Source organism: Arachis hypogaea, chromosome 9, assembly GCF_003086295.3.
Source record: "Arachis hypogaea cultivar Tifrunner chromosome 9, arahy.Tifrunner.gnm2.J5K5, whole genome shotgun sequence".
In the NCBI taxonomy this organism is placed as follows: domain Eukaryota; kingdom Viridiplantae; phylum Streptophyta; class Magnoliopsida; order Fabales; family Fabaceae; genus Arachis; species Arachis hypogaea.
In genome coordinates, this window is record NC_092044.1 from 111,441,703 (window position 1) to 111,452,347 (window position 10,645).

General features: G+C 34.7%; 2 protein-coding genes across 3 annotated transcripts; one reads left to right on the forward strand and one right to left on the reverse strand.

Annotated features, from left to right (window-relative positions):
• The first annotated feature begins 1,372 nt into the window (after positions 1–1,372).
• Positions 1,373–4,738, forward strand: LOC112711859 (cysteine-rich receptor-like protein kinase 25). Of its 2 annotated transcripts, none has more exons than XM_029289219.2 (7): positions 1,373–2,307; positions 2,952–3,098; positions 3,183–3,304; positions 3,390–3,600; positions 3,686–3,923; positions 4,008–4,161; positions 4,232–4,430. In XM_029289219.2, the coding sequence occupies exons 1-7, from the start codon at positions 1,470–1,472 to the stop codon at positions 4,286–4,288; spliced, it is 1,767 nt and encodes a 588-aa protein (XP_029145052.1). In that variant the 5' UTR covers positions 1,373–1,469; the 3' UTR covers positions 4,289–4,430. The 2 variants fall into 2 exon arrangements, with proteins under 2 accessions (XP_029145052.1, XP_025620371.1); XM_025764586.3 differs by having other exon boundaries at positions 1,375–2,307; positions 4,239–4,738.
• Positions 4,739–7,605: 2,867 nt separating this feature from the next.
• On the reverse strand, positions 7,606–9,816 carry LOC140175220 (zinc finger BED domain-containing protein RICESLEEPER 2-like). Its single transcript, XM_072202169.1, has 3 exons — positions 8,203–9,816; positions 7,798–8,116; positions 7,606–7,709 (listed from the first exon to the last, which is right to left on the reverse strand). The coding sequence occupies exons 1-3, from the start codon at positions 9,814–9,816 to the stop codon at positions 7,606–7,608; spliced, it is 2,037 nt and encodes a 678-aa protein (XP_072058270.1).
• Between the last annotated feature and the right edge of the window lie 829 nt (positions 9,817–10,645).

The window sequence follows — 10,645 nt, forward strand, 5'->3', positions numbered from 1 at the left end:
AAGCCTCAATGTAACAGTATAGTAAGAACAGAACCAGTATAATAAAGAAGAAAAGAAAAATTGCGAAGGAACGACATTAGAGGCAATCCACGCTCCTCATCCAAAGACCTGTGCAGAATTTTGGAAAGGTGAGATCAGAGAGGGTTTTCCATGATAGAAAGAAGGGGAGAGAAGGAGAGAGAATAGAAAGGCTAGAGAAAATAACAGAAAGGAATGAGAATTACCACATCACGCTAACGAACGTATTCCTCTAACCGCCTATTAGTAGTTCTCATTCTTGCACTTCTTCTTGGGCCTTGATTTACCCCTATGCTTGCCATCTGTCCCTGGCTTATAACTGATTCCTCCTCCCACATATGTGGCTCTAAGGTATGATTGTTATTACTATTTTCTGCATATGTAGCCTGGTTAACCTCCACGTGCTCTGCCTTCTTCCTATTCGTTACATTTTCGGGTTCCGAATGGGTTGGAGAGGTTCTCCGGATAATGAAGTGGGAATCGGTCTGGGTCTGAGCCTGTGAGCGAGATTTACGGGAAAGTGGGCCTCCCGAATTGGTCGGGATGTGCGAGGAGGGCATCACTTGCAATGACACTCCGATGTCCAAGTCAAAAAGTGTACAAGTGGCTATGAGAGTGAGGGTGGTAGTGACATACTTTGGGGGAGGGGTAGGACCCTCCCCATATATATCCTGTCAGTAAGGCAGACTCCACAGAAAAGATCTCTTTTTAGAAAATTTTCTCTCCCACAGCTGTCATGTAGCTGACAGCATGGGTACTTGTGTCCGGATTGTAAACTGAACAGATTATGCCCACCAACAAAACCAGCTGGACTGGGCCACAACAAAATTAAAACACGACACATGACGTTAGTAATTAATATTTTTTTAAATATATCTCATATCAATACTTTTTATTAAATTATATAACACTAAGCAATAAGTCAATATAAAATGAAACAGAGAACATCAGAGTGGGATACTTGTCTAATAGTAGATATCTCATTTGATATCTTAAAAGTAAGTTCAAAGAATAAAATAACGTTATTATCACATCAATGAGACCTCTATTTTTAGTATTTTGTCTGTTATACTTTCCCGTATGTTAATTAGGACCGTGGTTGTGTAGCAAAAACTGCTAGAAGTGCACAGCGATCGTGCAATATATATAATGTATATTTTATATTCATTAACTCTAGACAACGATTTTTAGGAAATATAATATTTTATCTCCATTATTTTTCATGTGAAAGTGGCGCTGAATATAAGTGCATGGACAGCATGATAATCCGCGTATTGTTTAGGACAGGATTAACGGGTGTGAATTCATTAATTAAGTACACAACTACAAGTGCATTGGTCTCAAACCATCATTACCATGCACTAACAAAACCATAATCAGCACTAAGCATTTTGGTCACTATTCAATTCTAAATCAATATAAAGAATGATGATTCATCTTCCAACCTATTCATGATGAGTTCCTTCTACTTCTTCCTTCTGCTTCCATCTCTCTTCTTCTTCTTCCTCCCCATTCACTGCTTTAACATCATCCAAGGAGCCACCGATAAAAATACTAAAGCTTATTATAACTGCACAATCAATGGCACTTTTGCATCCAATAGCACATACCGTTCCAACACCATAACACTCCTTAACTGGCTCTCCTCCAATGCCACCACAGATTCCAGATCCTACAACACTAAAGTAATTGGTAAAACCACTTCAGACACAGTCTATGGCCTCTACATTTGTACAAGAGACAGCACACCAGGAATGTGCCAAGACTGTGTGGCAGAAGCATCAAAACTCATATCATCTCTTTGTAGCAAAGCAAAAAAAGCCATGGTTTGGTACCGTGTATGCTATATGCGTTACTCTAATCGTAATTTCTTCTCCAATGTGGAGGAAAGTCCAAGTATCACCTTTGTGAGTGACATTGACTATGTGGGTCAAGTTGGGCGCTACAACACTATTCTCTGGAATATGCTGAATGATATGAGAACTATGGCCGCTGCTGATTCAAATAAAACGGCTGCAATGACTCAGAAAATCACAGATCATCAAAACATATATGGTTCCGCTTGGTGTCTCCCTTATCTTTCCACCGAGAACTGTAGCTGGTGTCTCAGTGATGCCATTGCATATATTCCAGCAGGATGCTGCAGGGGAAAATCTGGAGGAACTGTCATGTATCCCAGTTGTGGTATTAGATATGAATTATATCCATTCCTTAAGGAACACAATATAGTTCCTCGGCCGCTGCGGCCCCCACCACCGCAAAGAGATTCTCGTCCTTTGGCTCCACCAGGTTTTGTAAGCGATGAAAACTCAGATGCAGTTAACTTCACGTGAAATTGATAGTTGAGAATCGTTAAATCGTTATTTAGTCAAATCTGTCAAATCATTTAACGATTTAAATTGATAGTTGAGAATCGTTAAATCGTTATTTAGTTAAATCTGTTAAATCATTTAACGATTTAATGACTTTCAATTATCAATTTCAAATGAAATTAACTGCACATGAATTTTTATCTTTATAAATATGTCTCTGATTATTTTTCTTTTCATTTTTTCGATGCTATCCTTACTCAACAAGTGGTTTTTATAGACCGTTATCAAAACCACTTGTAATATGTCATATGTAAAATATATTATGTAAAATTTATACTAATTGGGTGAATTGACTGAATTCACGTAATCTTAATACTCTTTGGGTGAAAACTTAGGTGTAGTCAACTTCACGACTCTCGACTATGAATTTCACGTGAAGTCGACTGCACTGAGTTTTCACTTAATCTTTCATATTTCTTGGAAAATGAAGGAGGGAGGGAAAAGAATCTAAGATATTGACGTCTGCTTACCTCAAAATTGTTATATGCTTTATTATCCTTCTCTTTATGATTCAAGAACATAATAGTTTATAATTAGAGGTGTTAACTAAAAATCGTGCAGGTAAACGAAAGCAGAAGAACTTACCATTAAATAAAGTCGCTGTTCCAATTGCCATTGTCGTTGCACTTGTGCTTTTAACTTTGGGTGGTTGCTGCTTTCTACGTAGAAAAGGAAGAAAGAATCAAGATGATATTCTCAAAGAAAACTGTAATGTGGAGAAATATAGATTTCCTTTCTTATTTTCACAACCTTAGAAAACCATTTAACAGAATTCAAACACTTTTGGTGTAGTTGGGAATGATCTAAGCACTTTGGAGTCCTTGCGATTTGAACTAGCCAGGATTGAAGCTGCAACAAATAGATTTGCCACAGAGAACAGGGTAGGCAAAGGTGGATTTGGAGAAGTCTATAAGGTAGACATATCAATTATCAAGTTGTTGATATAATAACATAACAGAACAGAATATACAACTGGTATTTATTTACAAATAATTTCAGGGTATTCTTTTAAATGGACAAGAAATTGCTGTGAAGAGGCTTACTAGAAGCTCTGGACAAGGTGCAATAGAGTTTAAAAATGAGGTTCTTGTTATAGCTAAGCTTCAACACAGAAATCTAGTGAGGTTACTGGGATTTTGTTTGGAAGGTGAAGAAAAGATACTCATCTATGAGTATGTGCCAAACAAAAGCCTTGACTACTTTCTTTGTGGTATGTTGCTTCTAAACATTACTAATAAAAAATGAGTAATGTGTATTTGATTGTACAATGTAGTATTCAAAAGTCTTATTTATAGATCCTCAAAAGCGAAGACAATTATCTTGGATTCAACGTAAACAGATCATCATGGGAATCGCTAGAGGAATTCTATACCTGCATGAAGATTCTCGCCTCAAAATAATACATCGTGATCTGAAACCTAGTAATGTTTTGTTAGATAGTAATATGAATCCAAAAATATCAGATTTTGGCATGGCTAGAATTGTTGCTGTGGATCAAAACGAAGAAAACACGCATAGAATAGTCGGAACATAGTAAGTTTCTTCTTGGATCTTGTTTTCTCTATCAATTTTTGTCATTGCAATTGCTTGTTTAACTGTTCCATGTTTTATATATAGTGGTTATATGTCTCCAGAATATGCAATGTTTGGACAATTCTCCGTAAAATCGGATGTGTTTAGTTTTGGAGTCATGGTACTCGAGATCATTAACGGGAAGCGAAAAGGAACCTCCTCTTCTGAATCAGAGTGTATTGATGACATCCGAAGACATGTGAGTACAATGTTTCTAAATTTCTTTTTCTTGGAGTAGAAAACACTGACTTTAGCCAATTCAAATGGAGGTTGCAGGCTTGGGAAAAATGGACAGAAAAAACGCCAATGGAACTATTGGATCCTAACATGGAAGGCCCTTATTCAAAGGAAGAAGTCATAAAATGCATTCAGATTGGTTTGTTATGTGTTCAAGAAGAACCAAATGACAGACCTACAATGGCAACAATTGTTTTTTACCTAAATAGCTCTTCACTCAACTTGCCATCCCCTCGTGAACCAGCATACTATTTCAAGAACAACAGAACAGAGGAAAGCATGACAACAAGCAAGGAGTTGGTTAATGACAGCAATTCCATCAATGAAATCACCATAAGTAAATTCTTTCCTCGTTAATATATGGGTGGGGAATTACTTATCATAATAATCAAGGAACATATATAGAGTTTAACCTGTCCTTGATTACATGTGAGTGTAATGACATGAGGATTTTGCAGTTTGTACAATGTTTAGTTAGGCAATTCTAATGCTGGCAAGTTTGAAGGATATAAGAATTCCATCTTAAGACATTTCACCAACACTAACTAGCAGAATTGGAAAATTTTCGAGTTTATTTTTAATTTCTTTAATTCTAGTACAATAGTAGAAATCTTTAATCCTAAGTTAATATCCTAATTTCCGGTTTCAAGAGGTCAGGTGTCGCAACCCCCGCTAATATTAGTTGTGTGAATTCTCTTATTCATCGCCCGTATTTGACCGGTCTTGCTTTGCTTTAATCCACCCAACCACTTGATCCTTTTGACTGTTGACAATGCCAATTTTTTTACTCAACGTCCCTGCTCACATTAATAATAAATATGGTTGGGCTGTTAAGTTGTTACTACTGGATATTAAATAAAGAGACAACAAATATAAAAGTTTCTAAAGTCTTTCCACGTGTTGGTCATCGATGGAAGTTTCAACACCTAATTAAAGTACGGTACCTGTTAGTTCAAAAAAATAATCAATGTAAATTCAAATCATCAGACAAGTGTGTTTGACATTTGGCCAATCTATTCTAAAGATTTATGCTGTCACATGCATCATTGATGTAAATTTTAACTATAAAAAGAAATTATTCATTCATCAGAAGGGCAAAATCTTTTTCAGCGAAAGAACCCAATTCATCCGATCCCTCCTTTCTTATTACCTATTTTTTATGCATCACAAATTTTTTATTTGTCCAAGCATCATTATCACACACAATTATTTCATTATCATTCAGACAATCACAACATATATTGAGTATATATAAAAGATTATCTCTTATTTTGAACATGTGGTTGCTGTCTTTCGAGGTTGGTGTGTCATCACATGAATGCATCACGGAGCTGCCGTTTCTCTCTCCTTCTCCCCCTCCCTCTGACTAAAGTCTCCATTGGTTCTCATTATCAAATTCTCCCTCCTCAAGTTATTAATAATATGTGTGATTTAAACAAAAAAACAAGACATCACATGCCCTTTTATATTTATTTATTTTTTACTTGGGCGAAGCAAGCATGATTAAAATAGAACAAGCTTACTGCGATAGTCAAAAACAACAATGCAACACATTCCTTTTTTTCCATTATTTATTTGTTTTTTTTTTCAAAAACCATGAAGGGCAAGAAACTACCTATCTTCAAGGCTTATGTCAAAAACTTTAACAAGGATAACTTACCAAAAATCTAACTACAATCTCCATAGTATGAAAACCTAAATCAATCTAAATATGTAATTTGTAATATATTCTTTGGTGTCTAAAAATAAGAGGAAAGAAAAAAAAAACCAAAAAAAAAACAAAGAATAAGCACTCTCTAAATGACAGTAAATACATCACAAGTAAATTAAGATAAGCACAATCATTAACAACAAAAAAAGCACTTAGTGAGGTAATGAGCACAAAATCAAGAAACTTTAATAAAATTTAACATCAGGAAAAAAAGCAAGAACAAGCCAATGACAGTTTATTAGTACCAATTTAGCATCAATCAATAAGCCAATAACAGAGTTCATTAATCAAGAAAAAACTATCTATCTATACTTCTATACTTCTATCAAGAACAGGCTATCTATCAATAAGTCAATGCATGTGTTGTTGACTACTGTTACTTTGAATTTCATTCCTGCCGTTCAACACATCCTCATAATTTTAATGATTATATTTCTTTGGTATACTAATATAATAATAATAATATAATATTATTATTATTATTATTCATTTCAATGAATCACATATGAGATTTCATCGCAGTTGTTAGTTCGAAAGTCTTGCCATTCCATGTTCTTGTGCGGCTATTTTCAAATAGCTAATTAATAAATCACCTGTTAGTTTAATGTAAAAAATTTAAGGGATAAGTATGGTTTGGTCTCTAACGTTGAGGGCCAAAATCGAAACCGTCCCTCATTTAATTTTCGATTTAGAATCGTCCTTAACGTTTTTTTTCGTATTAAAATCGTCATTTTTATTTAAATTTTTTATTTTATTCCTAAACTACCCTTGCTTTAAAAAAATTATAAAATTAAAAAAAAGGGGAGACGGGGTGGGGGGAAGGGGAGCCGGGGTGGGGGTGGGGGGATGGGGGAAGGGGAGAACGGGGAGGGGGATGGGAGCCGGGGTTGGGGTTGGGGTGGGGGTGGGGGAGGGGAAAGGGGGAGGGTATTTTTATCCAAAAAAATAAAAAGGACAATTTTAATACGAAAAAAACATTAAGGACGATTCTAAATAAGAAATTAGACGAGGGACGGTTTCGATTCTGGCCCTCAATGTTAGGGACCAAAACCATACTTACCCCTAAATTTAATGTAAATAAATTTACATTCAATTGTTGGTGGATCTCTCTATATTCTTCCTTCCCGTCAGCTCTATCTCTCCCTCTCTTTCTCCCCCTTATTCATCTTCCTCTTTTGGAGTATGAATCTTTTCGAACTGCTCACGAGGAACTTGGATCGCTTTTAAAGTGAAGGTCAAATTAGGGAATTATCACGGTAGAATGGAATATTGGAACAAGGGTAATAGAAACAAAGTTGGAATGGAAAAATAAAATAAGTGATCTTATTAGTTAAAAGGTCTAACTATTACTAGGGGTGTCAGGCGGGGAAGCCCGCCCCGCCCCGCCCCGCCCCGCCTATTCAGGCGGTCCCAAAATCCTAGCCCGCCCCGCCTAATGGCGGGCTGGCGGGCTAAGCCTGCCTAATTAATTTTTTTTATAAGGGCATATCTAATATCTTCTATTTAAATCAATATAAATACAAATATTAAATATAAATAGTCTTCAAAATAAATAAACATAATCCAATTATCCAAAATACAAAAATATAGTTATAACTTATAAATAGTCCCATCGACAAAATAAATATATAATCCAAAGTCCAAAAACATAATTATAAATAGTCTTCAAAGCAAATTAAACTTAATTTAATACACTTAATTTTCATCTTCATCTTCATATAAGTCAATAACATCATTGGAACCAACTCTTGAAGAATAGCCTTCTCCTTTTGCAATATCTTCCTGATCTTTATCTTCCTCTAGAAAAATGTAATTAAATATATTAGCAAAAAAGTACATAATAATGTTCAAAATCACTCAAGTATGTATGTCATAAATATAATATACCAAAATCATCATATCCACGTATCCAATTTCTGGTGCAAATCACCGCTTCAACATTATCTGACAACAAACGACTTCTATACTTATTCAAAACATGAGAACCCATGCTAAATGCAGATTCTGAAGCCACGGTAGTAATAAGAATGCTCAACAAATCTCTTGCCATTAGTGATAATGTTAGAAAACGATGATGGTTGTCTTTCCACCATTGCAAAACATCAATGATTGCATCATTGCAAAATAATGTTGCCTCACTCAAATAAATATCCAGTTGGTTCTTTCCACTTTTCACTTCAGCTTCTTGATTACGGGACATCAAATCCTTTGCATTACAAACAATATATGAATCAAAAAGCATGAAAAATAAAAAACACATATAATCAAGTAGATAAAAATACTTATACCAACAATTTTAATAAGCTGAGTTCCAATTGCAGAAGATGTTGCTTGAGAAAAATTACTTGAAAGTTGGGAAGAACTCTCTACAGTTGTAGAGGAATTTTGGTCATAAACCTCAAAAAGCTTGTATAACTTACTCTTCACAAGCTCCACTTTGTCTTTAGCACTAATAGGATCAATCTCATTATAGCAATGAACCAAAGTGTTGAGTTTAAATCTAGGATCAAGAATTGCCCCAAATGCAAGAACAATACTGTATTCTTCCCAATATTTCTTGAACTTAATCATCATTTTTTCTCCCATGTTCCTTATAAGCACTTCATCATTCTTCAAACTATTCATTAAAATAAGCTGGATTTGCCAAACTTGTAAAAAATACAAGTTGGATGTTGGGTAAGAAGTTCCGGACATCAACTTGGTAGTTTCGTAAAATGGTAACAAGAAATCACATATCTTCTCAGTTCTTCTCCACTCATCTGATGAAGGACAATACTCCCTAAACCCATCTTCTTTTACTTTATACATTTCAAAAGCTTTCTTATAAGGAATAGCACTTGCAAGCATTGCATAAAGTGAATTCCACCTAGTAGGAACATCTAAACATAATGCAGTCGTATACTCAAGTCCCTCGATATCTTCAAAACATTCTTTAAACTTAACCATTCGACTTTCAAATTTTCTCAGAAACTTAATAGACTCTCTAATCTTATACACTGCATCACCACATATTTTCATTCCATCTTGGACAATAAGATTTAAAATATGAGCAGAGCAACGAACATGAAAGAATTCACCACCACACAACAATGAACCATGCACATCCAAAGTACTTTTCAAGTGTTCAACACAAGTATCATTAGAAGAAGCATTATCCAGAGTAATAGAAAAAATCTTTTTATCAACTTTCCACTCGGTCAAAAGCGTAAAGATTTTAGAAGACAACTCAAATCCTGTGTGAGGAGGAGGCATATGACAAAAATTGAGAATTTTACTCTGTAATTTCCAGTTCTCATCAACAAAATGTGCAGTCAAACATATAAACCCCTCATTGGTACTGGAAGTCCAAAGATCAGATGTTAAGCAAATTCTATTTGGAATGGAAACTAAAATTTTTTTAAGTTTCGCAGCTTCTCTCTTGTGAACTTTTACTATGTCAGCTTTAACCGTATTCCTAGAAGGAAGTTTCAAAGTTGGACTAATATATTTCACCCAATTTCTAAATCTCCTATCATCAACCATATTAAAAGGCTTATCCCCAGCAACTACATACCCAACAAACATATCTCTAGCCACTCCTGAATCAATCTTAAGTGAACCCATTTTAAGTTGCAATTCTGCTATAGTCTGACCAATATCTTCATGCTTAATTTTAGTACAATTATCAAGATGCCGTTTTATAGTAGAAGTGCCATATCGCTTACCTCCAGCTTTAAACACTTTCTTGCATCCTTTACACTCAGCACGTTCTACTCCATCCTTATCTGGACCGAGCTTTTTGAAAAAATTCCAAACATCAGAGGTTGTTGGTCTCAGCCTTTTCGAACTAGGTTCATCAACCTCGACCGGAGCAGCCTCAGAACCAACTCCAGTTGTAACAAGGTTACTCACAATTTCAGAATTCATATTTCCTGAAATAAAAGTAAATGTAAATTGTTTATATGAACTAAGTTTTTCAACCATTAGCAAACCATACAAAAAACAGCAAGTATTCAGCCATAATCAAAACTCAACCATTATGAAGTATATTCAAAACTCAACCATTATCAAGTATATTCAAAACTCAACCATTATCAAACAATTTCTGAATATGCATCAGATTCAAGTATTTAACCAACAATCATTATTTCTCTTTAAAAATTGAATACATGATGGATCCATAAAAATTGAGCATATAATCTATTATCAAATTCACCACTTGGGTGCTAAAAACTGCACTAGCAACTGCATAGACAGCTGCATTTGATGTAACAACAGAACAAAAAAAGGATTAGTTGCATATGAATTGAAAGAATATGTACAATAGGTAAGAGTTGACCACCAGAATGACAAATTCAAAGAATATGTCTTCTGTTTTTTTTATAATGACAGTGAGCTCAATAACTCAGATATTTCTTCTCATCAATAAAATTGTTCAATTCTCTTAAGATAACTCCATTTGGAACAATTTTGTATGGTAATTGTGGTTTTTTGTTATGACTTAAAAAAAAGGGGTTCAAACATAGAAGCTCTAGCACGTCAAAAATGTAAAAGATAGTTGTTCTTTCTTGAGGCATCAACTGAATAATCATCTAGTTAGAACAATTTAGCACATTAACTTGTTAATATATTCATTCTATTCAATTCTTTATATAAATAATATCATAGTTCATGACTATTATTTAACAAATATTACATACATATTTATCCCACACAACCACACACATACTAAAAACAATAACAACACCACTAGCTA